The sequence below is a fragment of the Balaenoptera acutorostrata genome, chromosome 5, assembly GCF_949987535.1.
Source record: "Balaenoptera acutorostrata chromosome 5, mBalAcu1.1, whole genome shotgun sequence".
Taxonomy (NCBI): domain Eukaryota; kingdom Metazoa; phylum Chordata; class Mammalia; order Artiodactyla; family Balaenopteridae; genus Balaenoptera; species Balaenoptera acutorostrata.
In genome coordinates, this window is record NC_080068.1 from 100,403,748 (window position 1) to 100,428,958 (window position 25,211).

The 25,211-nt window shown below is 42.9% G+C and overlaps 1 protein-coding gene across 8 annotated transcripts in view; it reads left to right on the plus strand.

Annotated features, from left to right (window-relative positions):
- PROM1 (prominin 1) overlaps positions 1-23,911 on the plus strand; it is a 115,256-nt gene extending 91,345 nt beyond the window's left edge. For 7 of the 8 annotated variants that reach the window (XM_007167338.2, XM_007167335.2, XM_007167337.3 and 4 more), the window contains exons 13-25: positions 5,937-6,060; positions 7,648-7,751; positions 10,028-10,112; positions 11,680-11,826; positions 12,483-12,554; positions 13,541-13,633; positions 15,536-15,589; positions 16,198-16,278; positions 16,384-16,452; positions 18,939-19,031; positions 22,174-22,292; positions 23,007-23,031; positions 23,455-23,911. In XM_007167338.2, coding sequence (XP_007167400.2) covers positions 5,937-6,060; positions 7,648-7,751; positions 10,028-10,112; positions 11,680-11,826; positions 12,483-12,554; positions 13,541-13,633; positions 15,536-15,589; positions 16,198-16,278; positions 16,384-16,452; positions 18,939-19,031; positions 22,174-22,292; positions 23,007-23,031; positions 23,455-23,469 — 1,081 coding nt within the window. In that variant the 3' untranslated portion in view covers positions 23,470-23,911. The remainder of the gene's footprint in view (positions 1-5,936; positions 6,061-7,647; positions 7,752-10,027; positions 10,113-11,679; positions 11,827-12,482; positions 12,555-13,540; positions 13,634-15,535; positions 15,590-16,197; positions 16,279-16,383; positions 16,453-18,938; positions 19,032-22,173; positions 22,293-23,006; positions 23,032-23,454) is intronic. The other variant, XM_007167340.2, reaches the window with a different exon arrangement.
- Positions 23,912-25,211: the final 1,300 nt, after the last annotated feature.

Consider the following 25,211-nt stretch of genomic DNA (forward strand, 5'->3'; position numbering starts at 1 on the left):
GACAAGCTTAAAAGCTGATAGCTCTTTAAAGTAGCTATCAGGGAAATTATTTCCAAGTTTGCTTTCCTAATTCTCATTGTTTTTCCCTATATCTATGTATCTGCGTATCTATCCATCCATCCATCCAGCCAGCCAGCCAGCCAGCCAGCCATTCATCCATTCATTCACCATACTTGCTGAATATTGACCTGGCAGACAGACATTGTTCACTCTGAAACTTGATTTAGAACAGAGGTTGCCTACCTGGCCCCCTTGGAGTTACACAAGTAGCCTACATTAGTGATGCGATCAGGTGTGAAATACCAGCGAGTGGTAAGCCTGCAGTGGACTGGAGCAGTTATCCCCATTTCAATTACATTCATATCCAAGTTCATATTTTTGGAAAAAAAACCCAAAAACCTTTATAGGGTACAACAAAGCAGAGGGGGCATGAGCTGGGTGGAGCTGGAGAAGGAGCCAGTAATGTAAACCAGTAACCAGGGGTAAAAGCTTCAAATGCTCCCTAGAGGGGAGTCTGTGTGAGTTCCAACTCGATATTCTCTTTTCCGATCAGCTTCATGGAGAACCAGCGGCGAGGGGTGTGATGGGGCTCGAGGGGCGTGTAAAGATTTGGAAGAAGTCCTTTGGGCGATACAGAATCAAAACCACAGCCATTTCTTTGCTTATGTCACTAGTGACATGCATTAACTTGCTTTTTTAAACTTTGGGTCACTATAATAATCATGCTGCTTATGAGCTGTGATTCTAAGGCCTTTTCCTTAAACCTTCAGGCTCCACTATAGTACACTTTATTAACATTAATACAGGCACATGAGTTTCTTTTTTTTAATTGAAGTATAGTTAATTTACAATTTGTGTTAATTTCTGCTGTACAGCAAAGTGACTCAGTTATGCACATATATACATTCTTTTTTTATATTCTTTTCCATTATGCTTTATCACAGGATATTGACTATAGTTCCCTATGTATACAGTAGGACCTTGTTGTTTATCCATTCTAAATGTAGTAATTTGCATCTACTAACCCCAAAACTCCCAGTCCCTCCCTCTCCCTCCCCAACTCCCCCTTGGCAACCACAAGCCTGTTCTCTATGTCTGTGAGTCTTTCTGTTTTGTAGATAGGTTCATTTGTGTGTGTGTCTGTTTTTAAGTGAGTTTTAAAAACAACCTTAAAGCTAATGACATGGGAGTCTGTCAGAATTGGACAAACTTGGACAGAGCTCCACACATGGAAAAGCCTATTTGCTTACATACCTAAACTTAAGAAATTAAGCCAGCAAGGAAGAGTATATGTGCCCAGCCTTTTTGTTTCAATGTACACAACTACAGACAGAAAATTAATTTAATGTTCAGAATTTAATAATCCTGACGCTTGGCTGTTTTGTCAGTGTTTTGATGGTGAATTTATATATTACATCTATTTATTACACACATTTATGTATTACATCTATTTCATTATTTGAAAGGAGGGCGTAACTTGCTCTGAAAAGGTACAAGTCTCATAAAATTCTATTCCACTTTTAGGGATGAAACCAAAAAATGTGATATCTAGCTTCAAAGAAAAAAAATTAAAAATAGGAGAGTCATGAGTAAATTGGTGGAGGCTAGGAGCAACTTCAGTTTGTCTGTAATACTCACTTCTGCAGATTAAGGAATCTCTAAAGGGTTGAAGTCACATGGAAATCTATGGCTTAGGAGCCGTAGGATTTATCTCAGCAGTAGGGAAAAGGCTGGTAACTATAAGTTGCTGTCGGATGCATTTTGCGAGGTCTGCAGGCTGAGATTTCTGTGCTGTTGAAGCCTACCACTCATCATGGCATGCTTTGCTACGCTTAGCAGAATTCTCCATCTCTCTCTTGAGACATCTGGTAAACAACTGGCTAGACTAATCAGACTAACTAGAAGAATGCCGTTTCTTCTTTATAATTGTTTACTTGCTTGTAGAAATGAGAAAGAGTATATTTAGTTCAGCTTCAACCAAAACACCAGCTGCTCTTTAAAAATGGTGACTTATCCAATCAAGAGCATGGTCTCTTTAACAACCAAGCAAGAATCCTTGCCTCCCAAGAGGATCCTAGTGAAAGACCTGGAAGGAGGGAAGCAGAGAATCCTGGCTCCTATCCTGTGTCTTCTGAGGGTCCAGGGAGCATTTTAGGGGCTGAATGGGATGCAGTGGTGAATGTACATCGGTGGGGGGCGGGGATATGGATGGTTTCCCCAGAGATAAGGAGACCTAATTAAGGCAACCAGAAAACAACCTGTCGTACAAAAGACCATTATAAAACTCCCAATTTTAGCTCTTGAAAACAATGCCCAGATTATCGAGACCTCTGAAGAAAAACTAAGATCACGTGTTGCCATGGGCATATTACATACGGCTGGTGGCAGTTTCAGTGGTTATAGATATTTCAGAGAGCAGTTTGTCAGGCTATAGCAGGTCATTCCCATTTTAGGGAATTTATTTTGAGGCAGTAGACCAAACTATGGGAAAAGCATTTTGAGCAGAGACGTGTTTTTGTGGTGTTAGTGGTGATAGTGAGGCATACGAAGTGACACACATGTCAGCCACTTCGGAGGCTGGAGTAGATTATGTGGCCGCTGAAAGGACAGAGAGGTTGGCTGTCCTGGGTGGCTGAAGAAAGTTTCTAAGATGTTCGACAAGGGCCCACAAAATTATGCACGTGTTATTATAACCGTGTGGATCAGGAGTCGGCAGACTTTTTCTAGAAAGGTCCAGATAATCAATATTTTAGGTTCTGCTGATCACATACAGTCTTCGTTGGGTATTATCATTCTTGTTCTTGTTTTTTCTTCTTCTAGCTGTTCTCCTCCTCCTCCTTTACAGCACTTTAAGCACACCAGCCGTTCTTATCCCACTGATCTTACAAAAACAGGCCCTGGGCAATTGCATGCCTATTCCTGACCTGAATACATGCATTTTTTTTAACATCTTTACTGGAGTATAATTGCTTTACAACAGTGTGTTAGTTTCTGCTGTATCACAAAGTGAATCAGCTCTACATATACATACATCCCCATATCTCCTCCCTCTTAATACATGCATATTTAGAAAACAAAGGCTGGAAGTGTTAACAGCATGCTGTTTAGAGTAGTGGGGTTGTTTTGAAGTGAAGTGTTCTCTCAGAGGTTTTGATTATTTGTGTAACTAACACACACACACACACCCTCTGATGCCCACAGTTAGAACCCTGGTGCCTGGCAGAGCCTTCACACACCTTCCCCTTCTTCACACACCTTCCCCTTCTTCACACACCTTCCCCTTCTTCCCCTTATGCACACACCTTCCCCTTCTTCACACTTTCCCTAACGCAGTAGCCCTGTCGGTCTGAGAAGGTCCAAAGGGACTTAGGGCCCCACCAGCAAACATACCTTGCTATTTATTTCAGAGGAGCCATGCAACTGTTTCTAATTATGCCTTGAGCATTTGCACTGGGGAGAGTTGTGCCCTTTGGGAGCACTGTTGTGACTGAGAGCATCAGCCTGCACACTTCCTAGGGTCCTTCCTGGTGTGCACCAGCGATGGTATAGGGTTTGGCTATTCCATCTAGACTGATTTAAGAGTTTGCTCCCTCTGTGTCTCCACCGGGGCCACTGAGCACTGCTAGAGAAAAGTCATACAGCAGAGCACATTAGGATTCCTACAGAATTTTGATTCCCCACCTCACATGGACCCTCCACAGCCCTGCAAGTTCCTTCTTTCCTCCCTCCCTCCTTTCCTTTATTCTGCGATGGTCTTTCCACTCTGATACATCCATCCTCCTTATTTTCCTCTTCTCTTAGCTGATGGGTTTACCTTTCTCTTCACGGAGAAAATAGAAGCCATCATAAACTTACCAGCCCCAAACCTCTGAAGGCACCTGTGCTCACACGCATGGGAAGCCAGAGGCAGAAGGGTCTCTCCCATCTAGGCTCCCCCGCTACCCAGCACCCCCGCTGTGCTCTCAGCCCATCCCCACCCACCATCCCGAGGATGGAACAAAGCCTCCCTTCTTTCTCCTGCATCTCCATTCTCTTCTCCTCTCCTAGACTTTCTTCTCAACACTTAAACATGTTCTGTTCTCTCCCCTCCTTAAAAACCAAAACAGAAAACCCCTACCAACACCCCTTCTTCCATCTAACTCCACTCTCTGCACAGACGTCTCGAAATAAAGATCTGTGCCTGCTGCCCGTCTCCTGGTTTCCCACCTCCTGCCCAGCCTGCACCACAGTGACTTCGTTGCCTGCCACTTTCAGGTCAGCAGTGACTTCTGTGTCTCCAATACAGTGGACTTCTTCGAGTCCTTCTCGACTGTGTCCTCACAGCAGTGACTGGAACAGCCGCCACTCCTTCTGCAAACACTCCTTCATACCCCATCAGTGACCTCACACCCTCGTGGTCTCCTTCCCACCTCCCTGACCCTTCATCTTGGTCTCGTTTGCTGACTGTCTCTCCACCACCTGTTCTCCAAATGGTGAGGTCCCCCAGGCCCAGTCCTAGGCTGCTTCTCCCTCCAACCCCAACCCCAGGGATCAATCATCATTTCTAAGCCACTGACTCGCTAAAGTAGGTCTGTAACCCAGGCATCTGCGCTCCAAACACCTGGAGGACTCCTCCACAGCATGTCCTCCGAGATGTCTCCGGGGCAAAGTGACCAGAAGCCGATCTTCTCTGCCCTCCCTGTCCCTGCTGCTGACAAGCCCTGGCGCCCCTTGCCCTCCCTTTCCTTCACCTCCAGTGCACGTCTTCACGACGTCCTGCTGCATCTGCCTCCCAGGTCACACCTCTTTCACCCGCTGGCTCCCCCTCCACCACCGCCAGCTGCATCAGGCCACCGTCCGGGGCTAGAAGCAGCCTCATTGGTGGCATCCTTCTCCACATGGGCACCTGTCCCTCCATCCTTCATGTGCTGCCAAGAGGGCTTTTCTTCAGAGAGAACTGGGGGTGTGTTCCTCCGGTGCTTAAAGGCCTTCAATAGCTTTCCCTCCTTGCATCCCCACGCCCCACCCAGCTCGCCCCTACCCGCCTCTCGAGCTGCCTTTCACTGTTCGTTCTCTGCCGTCTCTCTGGATGCAGAGTTACGTCAGCCCCGTCAGACTCCCAAGAGTACATTTCCTACTGTCAACTGAAAAAAATGCACAACCTAAAAGCTGAGAATTATGTTTTATTCGGCAGACAAAACTGAGGACTTAAGCCCAGGAGGCAGCCTCTCAGATCGCTCTGAGGGACTGCCCCATAGAGGTAAGGGAGGAGCCCGGATACAGAGGAGTTTCTGCAACAAAGACCAGGTGGTAGGAACATCAGAAGGTGACTGTTCATTAAAGAAAACCAGACATCCCAAGTTAAGGAATTTAGCACTTTTTTATGTATGGAAGAGGCAAGAGTCTGGACTCACTGAAATCATTCCTTTGCTCTGCACCGCAGCTATCTGGGGCCAGTATCCTGCGCTTTCTCATCTTGAGTCTCCTCAGGGTGCCCCGTTGGAAGGTGGCTGCAGCAGCTGACGGCTTGATGGCGGGCATCCTGTTTTTATCCTGAGTTCCCTCAGTGCTCACTGATGGGGCAGATATAATGTGATGGCTTGATGGCTGCAACATCCTTTGTTTACTGATAGGGCAGGCAACATTTTTTCATTGACACTGCCTTACAACCTCCTCCCTCACTGGAAAGCCTTGGTTCACTCACATGACTCCAGAGCCCATGTCTGAACCACCGTGCTGGGCTTGCAAGCAGGTGAGGGACTCAGTCCTGAGTGTTCCCTAAACAAGCACCTGGTACTTCCTGTCTGCACCCCTCGGTAGGCTGACCCGTTTAACCTGCAGAAAGCTGAAGACTCCAGGTCATTTTATACATTGAATAGGTAGAATGAGTAAGTACTAGTAGGTAATATTGAATAATTCCTTGTAGAATTATTAACTTTATTTCTATTTTTTTCCAGCGGGGTTGGATTCAGTTTCTTCTTTTGTTGGCTATTGATGACCATCGTGGTTCTGACTTTTGTTGTTGGTGGAAATGTGGAAAAACTGGTCTGTGAACCTTACCAAAACAAAAAGTTATTCCAGGTAAACATGGTTTTTGTGCCCATTGTGAAGAGCTTGAGCCAAAACTTTTATTTTCCCCTTTCTTGTGGGTTTCTTCGAGAGCAAAAAGATGAGCAGGTGGTTTGTATTCAGTAGGTTGAGATTCCATCTATTTGTCAGAGCAAAACAATATGGCAGTACAGTTGACCCTTGAACCACAGGGAGTTAGGGGCGCTGACCCTCCACACACTCAAAATCTGCGTACAATTTATATTCAGCCTTCCGTATGCATGATTCCTCCATATCTCCTTTCTTGGATTCAACCAACCTTGGATCGTGCAGTACTGTAGTATTTACTACTGAAAAAAATCCGCTTATAAGTGGACCCTTGCAGTTTAAACCCATGTTGTTGAAGGGTCAACTGTATTCTTTTTTTTTTTTTTTTTTTTAATGTAAGTGAAATCAGTACCAGGAATTAAGGCTTGCTCGTCAATGTTGATTGTAATATTTGGGGAGAATACAATTCTCCTCAGCAGTAGTTCCCAAATGCAGAACATCAGAGGATAAGTTCCCGGGTTCCTTCTATACCTCAAGAGGTTTCTGACATTTCACATAACTTCCCAGATGACAGTTGCCCACACAGATGGTTTGAGGGTCGTAAATTTGAAGTGAAAGAGACTGATAAATGACACACCTCATAGCTGAGGGTTGACCCTGGTGGAAATCTGACGAGGTAGTTGGGAATTGAATTCAAGCTTCACTTTCTCCATCTAAGACCAACTACTTCACACTCTAGGGCACCAGGTGCAAGTTTAGCTTCATTAATTAATGAGGAAGTTTTGATCTACATGTCTGTCTTCTAACTTTGGCTTTCCAGTGTTTTTCTCTAGATTCTGATTTTAAAAATATATTTGTTTTCCTATTTTATTGTATATATTTTTTCACCTCAAATCTGTTATAAAATCAGGTGAATGACTGCTAAAATAAACCAGTTGTGGTGGTGGTATTTTACTCAGTTGGTTGAAGAAAATTAAGTCGGGAGCATCAGTTTGTCAAATTATCTCCATTTGGCCTCTTGATAAAAAATAATAATAACACATCAAACCAGACTTCATCATCTTTTGTGCTGTGTTAAATTGTTAAAAAGGAATACTTAAAAAAATAGAGGATATTCTGAAACCATTTACACTCCGTAAGTGTATATACAGTCATGTACCAATTAGCCCACCTTAAATATACATAATGTGAAGTCAAAGATTGTGCCAGATTTAATTCCTTTTGTCTAGAGGGAAGTAGTGAAGATCTGGGTCTACTGCTTCATGGCTTTCTATTAGATATTCTGAATCAAATTATCTATTTTTCTCCCATTTCTAATGTGTTTATTTTACTAAAATGAAATGTTACCCCCCCAAAAAGTAGTCTCATTAATTCCTACTGATGTTATCCAGTGGTCGATACCTTTATTCCAATCACACTATTATTTTCTAGTTTTAAGTTGAAAATCAATGAGGAAAATCATGATATAAAAATCCCCCAAATACCGTATATTGAACAGAATATTCACTTTATTATATGCATCTATGTTAGTGTAAAACTGTCTTTAAAAAAAAGTTTTTTAATTTGTTCTAGGTTTTGGACACGCCATATTTACTAAATGCGGATTGGAAATACTATCTCTCTGGCATGGTATTTAACAAACCAGATATTCATCTCACTTTTGAACAAGTTTACAGGTATAAATAATTGCATCATGCATTTTTTGCTACTTAGAATGTTTTGTTTTTACAATGAGAATTTTGCTTTCAACATGTCTTTAATTTTAATGGTCAACTTTCCAGTTTTAGAAGTAAGCTGTTCTCTGGTCTTAGCAGTAAGACCAAAAAGATAATCTTTTCCCTGAAAGCCTTCTAGGCCTTAGGATGGTGCTGTCCCAAGCCACCCTGGGAATTACTAGAATTCACTGGTTACAGTGACCCTAAAATGCATTCTTGTTTAAGAATCACCCTGCCCCAAGTAAATGCCATATAACAAGAATTCATTGGATGGGTCTGTTGATGGAAATAGTCAATAAACATGGGAATTCCCTGGAGGTTCAGTGGTTAGAACTCGGCATTTTCACTGCCATGGCCCAGGTTTAATCCCTGGTCAGGGAACTAAGATCCTGAAAGTCATGGTGTGGCAAAAAAAAAAAAAAGAAAGAAAAAAATCAATAAACAGTCTATAATAGGAATAGAAAAGAGTTTTATTTGAGCCAAACTGAGGACTGTAGCCCCAGAGACAGCCTCTCAGATAGCTGTGAGGAATTGTTCCAGAGAACCATGGCTTTCAGAATAGTTTTATATCTTGTCAGAGCAAAGAACATTAAACAAGTCAGGGATACATTCATTAAAGGTTTCAAAAACAAACAAACAAAAAAACAGATCAGGATATACACAGTGAATCACTATGGCCTTGGCACCTGGGAAGGGAGTCTTATCATCGAAGGTGTACCAACATAGATGTCCCCAGGAGGGAGATATTTAATCTTTATTTTTTACATGGACATTCTCTACTTCTGGTCAATGCACCCTTTTCTTTCATAATTAAAGCCGATGTACAGTGTGTGTTTGACAGGCCACAGACAGCTTGTTTTAGTTAGCATAAAATTTGAGTTAAATCATGTAGAAGCCAGAATGACTTCCCAAGACCTCAGTATGTGAACATTTCTTATGTCAGGTCCAAATCTCAGACATGCTAATTGCAATGCAGCTGGAGATCCAGGCTGTACAGTCAGGCTGCCTGGGCTCCAATCCTGGCTCTACCACCGGGGCCTTTGTGATCTTGGGCAGTTCCACTTCCTGTCGCTTCAATAGGGATGATGATAATAGTAGTCTGAGTATCACCAGCTCCCCGTCACCTCTAGCGCGTGAGACAGCAAACAAGCAGCACAGGTGTCAATCCTCCCCACACCTCGCCTCCATGGCAGACATTGGTCATCAACTGTGGTCTTCTGCTTTGCCCAGAGGGTCACAGGAGCCCTCTCAACAGCATATTCTCCGTAGACATTTTCAATCCATTGGAGTTTCTGTGCACACTTAATCCATCCCTAGGCTTAGAGGAGGAGGCCGAGCTCCTTGGCCTGGTCTGCCAGCTCTCTGTGATTCTGGCTCCTGTGGAACTCTCTGGTCTTACCTCTGTTGGTTAGTGTACCAGACTCTCTGTTCCAATGCCAACCTACTTGGGGCTCCCTGGAGAGGAGTGTCACACCTCTTGGGGATGTGGGAAAGTTGCTTCTCCCAGACATCCCTCGGGACTGGAGGGCCTTAGCTGCTGCACAAGGAAGAGGCGCCCCAGGAGGTGGCCATCTGGGTGGCAAGGATACGCATCAGATGAGGCCACCCTGCTTAGCTCAGCCGAGGAAGCGTTTGTCACATTTTAAAGAAGCACGGAGAAGTGAGGCCAAGTTAGGTTTATAGCCGAAGTGGACCGACCGTTTGGATGTTTGTTGCCCCCTCCCTATCTCCATCCTACCCTTAGTCCAACCTTAAGTGTAGTAGGTGAAGCTCAACCCTGGAAATATGGAGGGAGGTGGTCTGGCAGGGGCTTGATAGAGTTTTCATCTTTTATGAAATCTTTTAATGACAGTGCTTTGTAACTTACCTCTTTCTGACATCTGTTGTTTTTTTTAGATTAGAGTTTATTTCTTCCCAATTTGTAAACTTGTTGTTACTCACAGCACTGGAAAGAACACAAAGGACACAGATAGAAGGATGTAGTATTTACCAGTCCTAGTGTATCTGTTGCAAACGTGGGACATTTAGTAAAACAGGGAACGAAGTCAGGAATGGCGGGCACCCGGAGGATTCGTGCAGCCACTGGTGATGGCCTTCTGTGTCGACACCCAGATGCCACGTCTGTGGTCACAGATTAAACAAAGACGAACAGTTCGCCTTTCTCTCCATCCTTAGCAGTGGACAGAGGTAGCCACAACTGTCTTTCTGGATCCTGATTTCTCTGTTTATTCCCTCAGCGATTGCAAAGAAAATAAAGGCATTTATGCCACACTTAAGCTAGAGAACACCTACAATATCAGTGAATTTCTCAGCATTAAAGAGGTGAGTAATTAGAACCAATCAGGAAATTGACATTTCTTTACTAAATTCAGTTGTCTTTTATGTTTTTTGATGAAAGTCACATAAGATAAAAATTAGCCATTTTAAAGTGACTTTAGTACATTTGCAAGGCTATGCAACTCTCACCTCTACCTAATTCCAAAACATTTGCAGCACCCCCGACCAGTTGACTTTCTTGAGGCATGAGTTTCTCTAGCAGATGATGGAAGATCCTCTCCAGGGGCCTCCCTGCAGACACTTCACAGGGAAAGAGTTTATCCTTTGAGTGTCCCTCTTCCTGGAGGCACAAACCCCACTTGTTTCCCAGGGATACTGACTCTCCCAGACCAGCCATCCTTTTCTGTCACATCCCTGAGTGGGGACAAGAACCGTGGCCCACAGAGTCCTCACTCCTTATGAATGATGGCTGTGGCCCCAGGGCTCCCAGGTAGGCCCTTAGCAAGAGACAGAGTGGCAACAAGGATGGAAGGGACAGAAGGGAATGACCTTTCCTCCTCCTTTGCCCAGACCGGCACCCAAGTCTTGAGTGTTCAGACTCCAAGGAGAGACCCCTGTAGAGCACACTGGCTGGAGGAAGGGGCAAGGGGGCTTCAGCAGCCCAGGCCTAGGGCGCCCTTAGCCTAGGCTGTGCCCACTCCCTCATACCTGGAGGCCTTCTGGCCTTCTCAGCTGTGCAGGAGAGAATCTAAGGAACCTTCTTTCTTCTGGGCTTCCGATATAGAAGCAATTACCGAGGAAAATCAAGGGCAGAGGTTGTTCCCCAAACCCCATGGCTTACCCACTGAGGCATCACAGAAAGCTTCCGGGGTTGCCGTGAGGCCACAACAGCCTGATGATTTTCAGATGTGAAGAGGTTTATTTGAAAGCTGTATACAAATTTCGGATTCTCTTCCCTAAATATAGCTTGCATGTATTTATAAATAAAATATAATTTTGCAAGCAAGCCCTAATCGATGCCCTCTACTCATTTACTCATTATGCCATGTGCCATTTTCTTGGTGCACCATGATGCGTAGGGTGGGAGAGTGCCCTAGACACGCAGGCCCCCAAGTCATGAACCACGTTCCCGTTGATCTCAAGTCTCTCTATTACCCAAGTCCAGTGCATGCTGCCCCCTTCCCCTGGAAAGCAGCCTGCCCAGCCCCTTTCAGCATCCCTGTTTGTCAAGACTTGCTCAGAAGCCACCTCCTCTCTGTTGCCCTCCCCAGCCTCCTGCCTTGAAAGGCTCTGTCCCTGGTGTCCCAATGCATTTCATGTGCCTTTATCACGACACTGCCTCTTCCCTTTGAGATCTTTGAGGGTGGAGATGCAATATGATTTTGTTTTGCATTCCACCTCTTCACATAGTGCTTGGCATAAGGCATAGGGAAGAAGGCAGGGAGGCGGGGAAGGAATGGGAGGGGAGAGAAGAGAACCGGGAAGAAACGCCAGTCAGGTACATGTGCATTTGTTTTGGCCTGTGTAATTTTATTGCTCTTTTAAAGCATTAAGTAGGTGAAGTTTTTGGAGAAGAGTGGATTTATTTATATCTTTCCTTTTTATTATGCAGCATACCGGAAACATAAATAATAATTTTGAAAATATGAATATAAGAATCGACAATATAGTTCTGCTGGATGAGGCAGGAAAAAGAAACCTTATGGATTTCAGCTCTTCAGGAATAGACAAAATAGACTATGGTGCCTTCATGGCTGCGGTATGACCCATATGTTCGCACTTGATCTTTTGGGGAAAAGTTAGGGCATCGTGTGTGTGTGTTTATATATATATATATATATATAAAATGTTTTTTGTTTTTATTTTTGTTTTTTTATTGAGATGAGATTCACTCAACATGAAATTAACTCTTTTACCAAGTGAGCAATTCACTAGAATTTAGTATAATCACAATGTTACATAACTATCATCTCTATCTAGTTCCAAAGCACCTTCATCACCCCAAAAGAAAGCCTCGATCCCATTAAGCAGTTGTTCCCCATTTCCCACTCCCAGCCCCTGGCAACCATCACTCTATGTTCAGTTTCTATGAATTTACCTATTTTGGATATTTCATATGAATGGAATCATACAGTATATGACCTTTTGTGTCTGATAACCTTAACTGGTCCATTTCATGTAGCCCAAGTTTTTTGAGATTCATGTACATTACAGCATGTATCAGTATTTTATTTCTCTTTATGGTTGAATACAAATAATACTGTGTATATAAACAAGAATGCAGATGTGTCTAGCCTTAGAGTGTCCAGCCTTACTTTATGGTTATGGACCCATGTTCACTCTGTTGCTTATTACATGTTGTTAAGGTTCAAAAATCCCATATCCATAACACAGCTTTTTACACCTCTTTTGTAGACTGGGAAAAATCCCACAAAAGTGAATCTTTTATCATTTGCAAATGATCTAGAAGTAAAAGCAAACCACTTGGTGAGTTCAAACGGTCCGGTTCAAGGCTGTCATTGTTGTAGATGTGAAATGTCAGTACCGTTCTTAGAGAAGCTATGGAAGCCTTGTTTAAACACGCCCCTCTGTGCACGTTAAAAGTTCCCATCAGCAGCCATTGCCACACGGCCTCACAGGCCGTGAGCGTGTGAAGGTTCCCAGGGCACCTTCAGGGTGCAGGCTCTTCCAGCCTCTGCTCGTGGTGCTGCTGCCCTCACTGCTTCAGCACCGGACCTGCTTTCACTCCGTCCACCCCTCCACTGCCAAACACCTGTGCACACATTTTCTTGCAGTGTAGGGAATGGTAACTGAGGACATGGGAGGGAGATCCCGTTTGGTGCTTTGCATCGCCAATAATGAGCGGATAAGGGAGGGCAAAGACACCATCCAAGCCCCATAAGCTTCCCCATTACCAGCTTCCCTGCTGGTTGGTGACTAATGGCTGTAACTGGTCCCTTTCACAAAGCAGCAGACCTGGACTCTGAGGGAAGACCAGGATTTAAATCCTGAGTCAGCCTCTTCCTAACTGTGGGAACTTAGGCACAATATTTCACCCCTATGTGCCTCAGTTTCCTCATCTGTTAAATGGAGGCAGTAGTAACGCTTGTTAGATGTTACTGTACTAAAAACGATTTAAGTGTGGGTTAAATAAAATTTCTCAGTTGATTGAGCCTTGGTTTTCTCATCTGTAAAATGAAGCTATAGCTACTGTAAAGTGGCTTTACAGTGGCTTTATTATGGTGAAGTGAGAGAGAGAGAGAGAAGGCAGCCTCAGGCACTCAGAAAGAACCGATGCGGGTGGGTTATTGCTGAGAGTTCATGGTTCCATGATTTGAAAGAGGGCGTCTTGGCACCATCCCTCCAAGTTCGTCATCATATAAGAAGGGTTGCATACTTCTGTCCTGATTAGAGAGAGTGCTCCAGAGTCTGGAAACAGGTACTAATATTTATTTACTTTATTCTCTTTGTAGCCCCAAGGAAATTTGAAACAGACCCTGAAAAATAATGCAGGAATCTTAAGAAATATTCATCGTGATGAAATCATTCCTTTGCAAAAATTAATGGTAACAATCAACAACCTTTGATATTTCGCTGTGACCTGGGCAAACTCTGTTTCACCTAGCTTAATGATATATTCGTATGTCACGCGTAGGTCAAATTTGGTTAACCTCAGGCTAAGAAATTGAGCTATTTTTAAAATAAATGATAGTAGCTGGGCTTTGAAGAGGACACATTTTCAATTTTCACCACAGATTTTCTGCCTTTTTGTTGCCTTTTTCTATTTGAGTGTGAACAGTTATTTTAAATCTGTGGTTGCCTCCTATGTTTTTCTCTCGTTTCCATGGCCTTAAACAGGCTCCCCTAAGCCGTGCAGCAGCTGAAGTGCTGGACTCACTCTTACTTAGTTTATTATTATCAAACTCTCTGTCTTCATACCCTGCCATGAAATATGTGAGGCAAGGCAATGCCCTTTCTTTCCACATTCATTTAGCTCTACTCCCTGTTCTGATGTTCTTTGCCCCTCTCTTCCATCCAGCTTTCTCACTTTTCCTTTCTTTTTTTTCCTCTCTGCCTTCTGGCTTCTTTCCTAAATGCCAGAAAGGCAGTTTGTAACAGAGAAAGAACATGGGCTCTGGAGTCAGGTCGACCTGATTTCAAATCTTGCTTCTGCCTCTCCGAAGTCCTGTGGCTTTCAATTTTCTCATCTAAAACTGGTGGGAAGGGTCCTTGCCTCACTGTTACCTGGCTCTTGGACATGAAGGATCTGACCTCCCAGAGGGACTCTGCAAAAAGGAGCCATTATTATTATGCTTGCATGTGGGAGGGTCATGTTTGCAGTCATCAAGGGGACGACTGCGTGGGAACCAGGTTACAGAGTCAGCCTGCTCAGGTTTGAAGAAGCTTATTTGTCCGTTTGACTCCAACTTCAGAATCTTCTAGAACTAGTGTTTACCATCTCTCTCTTCATTTTTCCTCCTGCCTAATTCAGTCGAGTCTTCACAACGTCCTCCTCTACAGTTTTCTTAATTTGTGTGCTGCACTCATCACAGTTCTCTCTCTGCTATACTTTATGCCTAGCACAAATATGTTAACATTTTAAGCTGGTGTTGACATGTTCCTTAAAGGCTTTCCTTCAAGTAGACACAGGACTCCTTGGCCTTTTCAGAGTTGGGGCAACCTACAATTAGGCAAGTTGTTCTGTGGATGTGACCTACACTCTAAACCAGGGGTTAGCAAACTGTGGCCCTGAAAACTGCAGCCCATGGGCCCCATCCGGCCTGCTGCCTGTATTTATTTATTTACTTACTTATTTGTTTATTTATTTATTTTTGCCACGCCCTGCGGCATGCGGGATCTTAGTTCCCTGATCAGGGATAGAACCTGGTTCCCCAGTTAGTGGAAGCTCAGAGTCCTAACCACTGGACCACCAGGGAATTCCTCTGCTGCCTGTTTTTACAAATAAAGTTTGACTGGAACACAGCCAGGCCCACCTAGTTTACAGATGATCTGTGGCTGCTTTTGGCTACAAGGGCAAAGTTGAGCGATTAGGACAGGGTACGGGCCACAAAGTCTACAGTATATACTATCTGGTCCTTAACCGATAGTTTGCCAATTCCTCATCTAAACCATGCAAATTAAGCCACTCTTGTTGAACAGGTTTTACTGTAAACAATGCCTGCCACTTTGAGCAAACCTGATTCAAAAGAGTTTTGTGGCTACCTTATACATGGTGTGCTGCCCTTTGAAGCTCTAGAATATGTATCCCAATTTTCTTCTTCAGGTTTTCTTATACCCAAATATGTGAGGTGCATATTGTTCCTCGTGTCTGTTGTTTTTTCTCGAATGAAACTATTACAGAGTAAAGTCAGATTTGATGGCTGACTTATGGGTGGGGGGATACAAAGCACGTGATCTTGCAGCTTCATGTAACAGGTCAGGAAATATGATCTGTATTTATTCACCAGAGTGCTGTGCACCAAAAATTGAAGGACCTTCAACAGAAAAGCAGTGGATTGGGGGTAAGGATTTGTTTTCTTTCTCTGTCTTGGGGTCTTCTTACAAAAGCACACACAGACTTTCAGAGATGTTGGGTTTTGCAGGTACTTTAAGTAAAATCAAGTCTCAGTTATCCACCCATTTTAAACACCAAATTGGGTTTTCCCACCCTCTCCTTTCTACAAGGACCTCTGTAAATGAAGACCGCATCCTGGCATGTTATGTACACAGGAGAAAGCTGTTTTTGGATGTGTAGGATGCAAGTATAGGTGGTACATTGGTCACTTTTACAGAGATAATGCTGCTTGACAAACAGCCTCCAAATCCCAGTGCCTTCCACACACAAACTTTCACTCTCACTAGAAAACCAGTACAGTACCACCCCATCTGTGTTCCTTTGGCCAAAGCAAGTCACAGAGCCAAGCTCACCATCATGGGGTGGGGACGTATACCCATCTCCTGGGAAGCCAAGCCAGGGAAGATGTCACTAATCATGAACAGCTAGTAGAGTCTTAACTAGCAAGTCATGGGGGTGTGGGGCTGAGTTAACAGTACTCGCATCAACATACAAACTGTCTGATGAAATTCTTTTATCACTTGATACCGTGTCGACCGTTGCTGTGTTTTCCAGGTGAAAGTGGCCAATATCATTCTCGTTTTGGATTCTGCTCAGGACTTAATCACAAACCAAATCTCCACAATTATTGCTGAAGTAAGTTGTTATGCCAATAAGTGGGTGTGTGACCATAACTGCATGATTACATAGAGTATGGTAGAGTCATTTTAATGGCTCTATTACTCTTTGATGTCTTTCCAGGAAAGTAAGAAGTATGGGAATTCGATAATGAGCTACTTTGAACGTTATCTGCAGTGGGTCAAGATCTCTGTAAGTGGTTTATCGTTGATGAACATAAGGGGGCTGTGTCTTGGGATAGTCATTTTCTAGGATAAAATCAGGAGGAAATCAAATTAAATCCACAGAAATTAGACAGAAGATAAGTAAAAGGACCTTGAAGGTAGGAGCCACGGGTGGAGGCACCATGAGACTCAGCACAAGTGTGTCCATGCTGGGCAGCTTCCCGGGCCTGCCCACCGCGGACCGCATGCCCCTTGCATTCTCCCCCGGCTCCCTTTGCTCATTGCCTGTAGGGATTCTGGTCTCCTCGACTGTGTCTCCCCTGGCAAACCGTGAGCTCCTTACGTTAGAGTCCATTTGCAGCTGTGGTTTGTACACGCCCTGGGCAGCACTGAACCTGCTATGTCATTGGTGTATTTGTCGACTAGGGGGCTTAAACAACAGGAGCTTATTTTCGCACAGTTCTGGAGGCTGGAAGTCCAAGATCAGAGTGTCGGCAGGTTGGTTTCTTCTGAGGCCTGTTTCCTTGGCTTGTCGGTGGCCGTCTTCCCCTTGTGTCCCCACGTGGTCTTCCTTCTGTGTCTGTGTCCAAATTTCTTTTATAAAGACACCCGTCCTATTGGATTAGTCATCTTAGTGACCTAATTTTACCTGAATTCCCTCTTTGAAGACCCTATCTCCTTATACAGTCACGTTCTGAGGTACGGGAGGTTAGGACTTTGACATGGGAACCTTTGGGGGACAAAATTCGGTCCATAAAGTTAAGTCTCCATGAATAAATGAGTAGAGAGAAGTGGAGGAGCAGAGTGAAGTTTCCAGTGGCGCACGCAACCTATGGAGAATTATAGTATCTTTTCTCCACACCCTTTCCAGCATTTATTATATGTAGACTTTTTGATGATGATCATTCTGACTGGTGTGAAGTAATACCACATTGTAGTTTTGATTTGCATTTCTCTAAGAATGAGCGATGTTGAGCATCTTTTTATGTGCCTGTTGGCCATCTGTATGTCTTCTTTGGAGAAATGTCTATTTAGGTCTTTTGTCTTTTTGGATTGGGTTGTTTGTTTTTTTTGTTATTGAGCTGTATGAGCTGTTTGTATATTTTGGAAATTAAGCTCTTGTTGGTCACATCGTTTGCAAATATTTTCTCCCATTCCTTAGGTTGATTTTTTGTTTTATTTATGGTTTCCTTTGCTGTGCAAAAACTTTTAAGTTTAATTAGGTCTCATTGCTTTATTATTGCTTTTGTTTCCATTACTCTAACGAGAGGGATCCAAAAAATATTGTTGCAATTTATGTCAAAGAGTGTCTGCCTATGGTTTCCTCTAGGGTTTTATAGTATCCAGTCTTACATTTAGGTCTTTAATCCCTTTTGAATTTATTTTTGTATATGGTCTTAGAGAATGTTCTAATTTCATTCTTTTACATGTAGCTATCCAGTTTTCCCAGCACCACTAATTGAAGAGACTGTCTTTTCTCCATTGTATATTCTTGTCTCCTTTGTCATAGATTAATTGACCATTAGTGCGTGGATTTATTTCTGGGCTTTCTATCCTGTTCCATTGATCCATGTGTACCCTTACCCCACTTTTTATAAAACTAACAGTGAAAAAGCCTATAAAGAGAGTGTATACGGTTGTTTGAGCTTGGAGAAACATAATGTTATTAATATGGGCTGCCTTGTAAGGTAGAGGTGGAGGAAAAGGGGGAGATGAGCCAACCAATAAAGGAAAAGAAATAAGGCACACTCCCCACCCCAGGAACTAGCATCTAGCTCATTGTACTTACTCCAGAGTTTTTTGAATGAATAAATATTGTTTTCTTAAGCTAATGGGATTGGAGCATCTGTCTGTGATTCATTAAACTTGTTTAGTCTTACCTCAGTAATGAGTACTTTGTTTTCTGTCTTCTGTCAGCAGGTCCTGCCATTTTTGTAAATAACGTTTTATTGGCACACAGCCACACCCATTTGTTCATATATTGTCTGTGGCTGTTTTCGCCCCACCATGGCAGAGTGGAGCAGTTGCGACAGATATATCTCAGCCCAGCCTGCAAAGTCTAAAATATTTACCCTCTGGCCCTTTATAGAAAAAAGTCTGCCAACCCCTGTTCTAAAATGTAGACTTATTCATTACCTAACTTTCCACTTTTTTCCCACATCCTTTGTCAGAGTACAAAGGGGTCGGGTAAGAAATTCAGACTGAGGCACTGTGCTGACCACGTATACTCTTTAAGTCTCTGCGGAGTCCAGCAAGATGGGTCTTACTTTTCCAAATAACAAACCGGGGAACTAAAAACCGAGGCTCAGAGAGAATCGGGGTCTTCGTTTCAAGTACATACTTTTTTATGTCGTAGAACTCATCCATAGAAATCAGCTATCAGATCCATACCCAGAGGGCCTAAGGATTCTTTTTGTGAACAGGCCAGAAGTGAATAGGGTGTTTAATTTTATTCTTGTGGAATTTTGTGGGTGTGGCCCCATCAAAGTTTGCCTGTTTTTCTTACCCCCATAGATCACTGAGCAAATGGCAGCCTGCAAACCAGTGGCCACCGCCCTAGATTCAGCTATTGATGTCTTTCTGTGCAGCTACATTATCGACCCCCTGGTAAGAATTTCATCTTTCAAAAGAAGAAAACACAATAAACTCATTATCTTTGATTTTTTTTTTCAGATGGTAGTTCACACTGTAATATAAAATAGGTTTCTGCTTGGGTCTGTTACAGTTGTAGAATCCAAGACCTAAGATCTAAAATGTAGATGAATGTGTCCTGACACTAATAAGCTAGAAAAGTCAAAGTCCTCACTGCGTATCTTCATTCCTTACTTGAATTTTATTTACAGAAGTCAAGAGACCCTCATGAAGAAAACTGTTTGTCTGAAATAATTAGAAAGGAACATCACTGGTATGCAGATGGCCAATACTCCAAAGGACTCTTAGTGCAGCTATATATGTAACCCTAAAGCTATAGCAAACTTAGTTTAATTTTTGAGTTAATAGCCCTTTAAGATGTTGCCATTGGGCTGGTAAGTTCCAGTTAACCAAGTTTATTCCTCAGCTCTGTTCACTCCTCGATATACACTGACTCTCTCCATGAGTCAATCCTCTCATTCCCTTCACTTAAAGCACCTCAGTGGCTTACTGTTAATACCACAGGAAGGATCAGGATCCTTACTGTTATGCTCTAGGCCCTGCATGATTGGGTACCTGCCCATTGGCACATTTTGTACTATCTGATCACTTTTCTCACCGTGCTTCAGTGTTTTCTTTCATTTCTTTATATACTCCAATAAAGATGTTAAAAAAAAAAATTCTAGATTTCCCCACCCCAGGGCCTTTGCATATGCCAGTTCCGCTGCCTAGAAATTAGACACAAGCTCCTTCTCCCTCTCTCTCTCTCTCATTCTTCCCCTCCACACCCATACCCCACCTAGCTGACTCCTCTAGGTCTTACAATATAATGGTTGAGAACACAGACTCTGAATTCAAATTCCACTTCTACATTTTCTGAGCTCCGTGACATGGAAAAATTATTTATCTTTTCTGAGCTTCTTCACCTTAATAGGATTGTTTTGATGGTTCAAAGAGAGACTACATGGAAAGCCCTTAACACCTTTCCTGGTACATTAACACACTCCATAAATGTTCACTGTTATTAGCTGTTGTTCTGTTTTCGGGTCTTAGCTCAAACATATCTTTTTTTCAGGGAAGGTTTTTCTGATCTTCCCAACTACATTTGGCTGCCTTTTGTACACTCCCATGGAACTTTCTGCTTTTCCTGTAGAGATGTTTTTGCTGTTTGTATTGTACATCGGTGTGGCTCTTTGGTAAGACCTGTCCCCCGCAACACACACTAGACTCTGAACTCCATGAGCACGAGCTGTGTGTTCACTGCTGTGACCCTGTCATCTGGAGTGTTGTCTGGCACAGGCCATAAGGATGATCAGGTAGCTGCCTGTCACAGTACATTCAGATTGCTCTATCTGTCCGTCTCTCTGTTCCATTATCACTTGTCTCTGTGGGAGGGACTTCTGTACCTGGATGGAAATGATCCTGCCACTTTCCCAGCCATGCAGATCCCCCGCCTTGGTCTCCTGGCTGCTTCCCTCCCCTTCTGACTTTGTACCCTTTTGTCTGCTGCTTGGAGCCCCTGCTGATGGCTTTGATTAAAGCCCTCATTAGGGGAGCCCTCAGTTAGTTAGGCTGGTTCATTCTGAACTGATCTCCTTGCGCCCAGTCTCCACTGCCTGCCCGCAGCCAGTCAGATCACCCAACTAGCAGATGCCTCTCCAAAACAATCGGGGACCACTGGAGGGGAGGCCTGGAGGGTGCTCAGGAAGACTGTAGGCTAGAGCTTTGTAGCAGGTGGTTTAAAGAGTAAGGAAGAGTTCTGGCCTTTGGCTCTGCCAGGAAAATCGACTCCCGGCTGGCAAACATGTTTCTTTTATATCTTGATTGTACCCAGAAGGATTGAGGCAGCTTCCAGTAAAAGGTATGGTTGTCATAAAGCTCTAAGCCTCTCAAAACAAGGTTGAAAGTGTAGAAATCTACCAATAAAAGAATATGTGGGAAAGGAGAACAAATTTACTGAAAATTCTGGGCCAAGTGATGCCACTCTGTCCAACGCTAAACTCAACCAGGAACAAAGCAGAAGCGCAGTGGCCGAGACATGAGGGTCTGGGCGGTTGTTTTTATGTCCGAGCTGCCTTTTACCTCCCAGTGGGCTGGGGAGGGCTGCTCTAGTGTTACAACGTTATCCTAAGGCAAGGGCCGCAGACTTGAGCCTCTACAGGGATCTGGAAGGTTGTAGATTTACAAAACAGGCCAAGGCCAGACGCTGGCTAGTGTCTGGTACCCACAGGGCCATACTGGTTGTGCACAGCCATCTCTGTTCTGATTGGTGGGTCAGGTTAAATAATGTTGGGTATCACCCCTGTAAGAGCTAGTGGTATGGCCTGCAACAAACTGAGGACAGATACCCCTGTTGAAGGAAGAACCATCACTCAGCTCCAGCTGATGTTGCCTTGTGGGAACGAGGGCTCAGCATTACGAGATCCGACTTGAGACTTTTCGAGAAAAGACGTAAAGCCAGGTTTCTGTGTGACATCTGACTTAGGAATATAGGCAGCTGTCTTTTAAAAAATACTTTAACATCGCTTTTTAGGCAGAACAGGATTGAATTCAGCCCATGACCGTCCTTAAAGATTGGTTAAATTCATCATGGAACGTTTGTTGGGGGCATCGTTACGGTACCAAGCATTGCATCTGTTTTCTTCACACAATAGTGTTATGGGATGAGGCTGCTGCCAATCCCACTGTTCAGAGGCAGAGCAAAGCCAGGAAGTTTAATGAGCCACCCTCACATCAGAACAGCTCAGAGAAGGATCTGAGCTCAGGCCTGCAGGCTGTCCGTGCTCTTATGGCTGGCCTCAAAGCCGGGAGCCGTCTAGTTGGATGGTTAGCTGTTGTTTGGGGGCGTCCTAGATGCTAAACCTTGCTTCAGCACTTGCTGCCTCTGTTCCTCATTTGTAAAATAAATATGACAATAGGATCTATTCAAGGTTTTCAGAAAGATGGAATGAATTATCATAACAGGTAGCACTTCACACAGTGGCCGGCTCGTCTGAAGTTCACAAAGTTAGAATCCATTAAAAAAACTGCAAAATAAAGTTATTTTCCCCAGCCAGTGTTGTTTTCCGTTTCCCATCTTCAAGCATCTAATCCTCATGATTTTCCTTTTTCCCCGCAGAATTTGTTTTGGTTTGGTATAGGAAAAGCTACCGCATTTTTACTTCCGGCTATCATTTTTGCTGTAAAGCTGGCTAAGTACTACCGTCGAATGGATTCTGAAGATGTATATGACGATGAGTAAGTAGACAAGAGGCTGGGGAATCATTTTCTAAGTGGCGCTACCTTCCAGGCACTTGCTAAAGAACGGCTCTGATGCATTTAAACTCGATTTTTTTTTTTTTTAATGATTACAACTATATGACATTCTTTTTTTTTTAATTTATTTTTTATACAGCAGGTTCTTATTAGTTATCCATTTTAAACATATTAGTGTATATATGTCAATCCCAATCTCCCAATTTTTTTTTTATGATTACAACTATATGACATTCTTTTTTTTTTAATTTATTTTTTTATACAGCAGGTTCTTATTAGTTATCCATTTTATACATATTGGTGTAATAGGTCATCCCTATTCAGATGAAATTTTTGTACTGGTTTTCTTATGCTTATTTTAACTATTTTTCCCCTTGCTTAATCGTCTCAGCTTCCTTAACCAGCCTTCTTATTTCTTGTTTGCAGTTCCTCTCTCTCGGGGACTTGGCACTTTACTTTATAACTGTTTTTACTAGTTTTCATTTTGGCTCCGTGGTCCACCCTTCACTCTGTGCCTGGTGAACTTGTATTCAAAATGTGTTCATTTTGACTTCATTTACCTCCTCCTTAATATGTGTTTCTTCTGAATTTGCTTTGTCAGCATCTGTATTAGAGTAAAAAGGTGGGGGGAATGCAGCTGTTGAGCTGTAATTGTAATTGAAAAATCATTTTATCTCCCTTTTTTGTGTTTTATAGTGTTGAAACTATACCCATGAAAAAAGTAAGCCTTTTCTTTTTTAAACCATATTTCTAAGGTGGGACTGGGGAGGGCTTTATTATTAGATGACAAACTTTTAAAACTAAAATAATAACATTAAATTACATAACAACAATAAATATGCCCGGATAAAAATAAATGCTGATACCTCTTAAAATAAGAGCTGGCACATGGAGAATACTGAAGAAATCCTTGTTGAATGAATGAAAATTGTCTATGTTAAATTTATTAATATATAAAATGTTTGTTTGGATCTTTGGTTTTTTAAAGGGAAGAAAATGTAAATATACTTTTTTACTTTCTTTGTAGATTTAACAAATTGTTATATACTTTTTTACGACCATTACATTGTCTTTGTAATCCATGATGTAAATGCTTCATCTTAGAAATAACATGGTGTTTTTGGTGCATTTATTTTTGTTACAGTATGGAAAATGCTAATACTGGTTCTCGTAGACATCAATCCTCCAGTATGGAAAAGGCCAATATCGGTTCTCATAGACATCGAGACACCCAGACAAATTGAACAAAGTTTTTAAACAGATCCAACTGCACGAGTTCATGACCTGCAGCATCTCCAAATATTGGGAAAGAAACCTTCCGTTCAGGAGCTTACAGAGTTCAGTGGGTCACATGGAGTATGCACTGACCGGCCTAAGAGTGGAAAGCGCGCACGCCTATTTTTTAGAAGTTTTGCTTTAATCATCTGAGCCTTCTATGAAAATTTTAATATGTAAAACATTCATGAATTCCCACTTTAGCCTTTGGAGCAAGACAGGAATTTGAGCACATTTCATCCAATGGGAACTTCGACTCCTAGTTAGAGAAAGTCCAGAAAATAGCAGATCTGTGTGTGAACAATAAAAGAATGATTTCAGAATTATGATTCTAATCTTCTTATTGAAAAATAGATCTAGACTACAGATGTCAATGAAGTTTCTGTATTATCTTCTTAGGGCGGCTATAACACATCACACAAACTGAGTGGCTTAAAGCAACGTGTTCTTGAACTTTTATGGAGGCCAGAAGTCTGAAATCAACACATCAGCAGAGTTGGTTCCTCCCAGAGAGCCTGAGGGAGAGTCTGTTCCGGGCTTTTCTCTGAGATTCCGATGATTGCTGCCGATCCTTGGCCTTCCTTGGCTTGTAGATGTATCACTCCAGTCTCTGCCTCTGTCTTCACATGGAGCTTCCCCTTGTGTGTGTGTGTCCCAATTCCCCTTATCTCCTAAGGACACCAGTCACTGGGTCAGGGCCCATCCTAAGCAAGAATGACCTCACCTTCATTTCATCTATCTGCAAACAACCTATTTTCAAACATTCACAGGTTCTAGGTGAACATAACTTTGGTGACGGGGTGGGCGGGGGGGAGATTATTCCCCCCACACACACAGTCACCCAACAACAATAGCAAATAGCCAAAGAGATAGAGAAGTGGACACGAAAGAAAGTGACACTGTACACACAGAAATTAAGGTAAATTACCAAAATCAGAAATGGCAGAAAATAAAAAAATGTTAGTAGACATACACAAAATAGTGACTCATTCCCCTCTTAATTTTAACCTTTAAGATTTGTCTGTATCTAAGAGCACATTAATAACCCACTGCATGTGTCAGTCAATTGTCTCTGCATCTAACCCAGTGATGCCAGCCCCTGCTACACAATGGATTCACCCGAGGGGGGAACTTTTTAAAAATACTGATGTTTGGGGCCCATCCCAAGAGATTCTTATGTAGTTGGTTAGGGATATGGCTTGAGCATGTGGATTTAAAATTTTTCCCACATGATTCTGATGTACAGCCAGGGTTGAGAAACACTGCCTCTGGTTAATTAAATCAGAATTTCTGAGATGTATCCCAGGTAATTCTCATGTGTAACCTGGGTTGAGAATTACTGATACAGCTTCTACATGCATTTTATCTGATTTATATATATATATATTCATTGATCATCTACTATGTCCCAAGCACTGTGCAAGACACTGGATGGGGGAGAGGTGAGCTAACAGACTAGATCCAGCCTCCTAGGAGCTCAGTGTCAGTGGTGGAAACCAAGATGACCCATTTGATGAGTATCTGAGAGACACAGAAGGCTGTGGGGTGGTGGAAGTCAGGGGAGGGTTCCTGCAGTTGAATTTCTGAAAAATATATGCATGAAAAACCTATGACATATTTAACAAA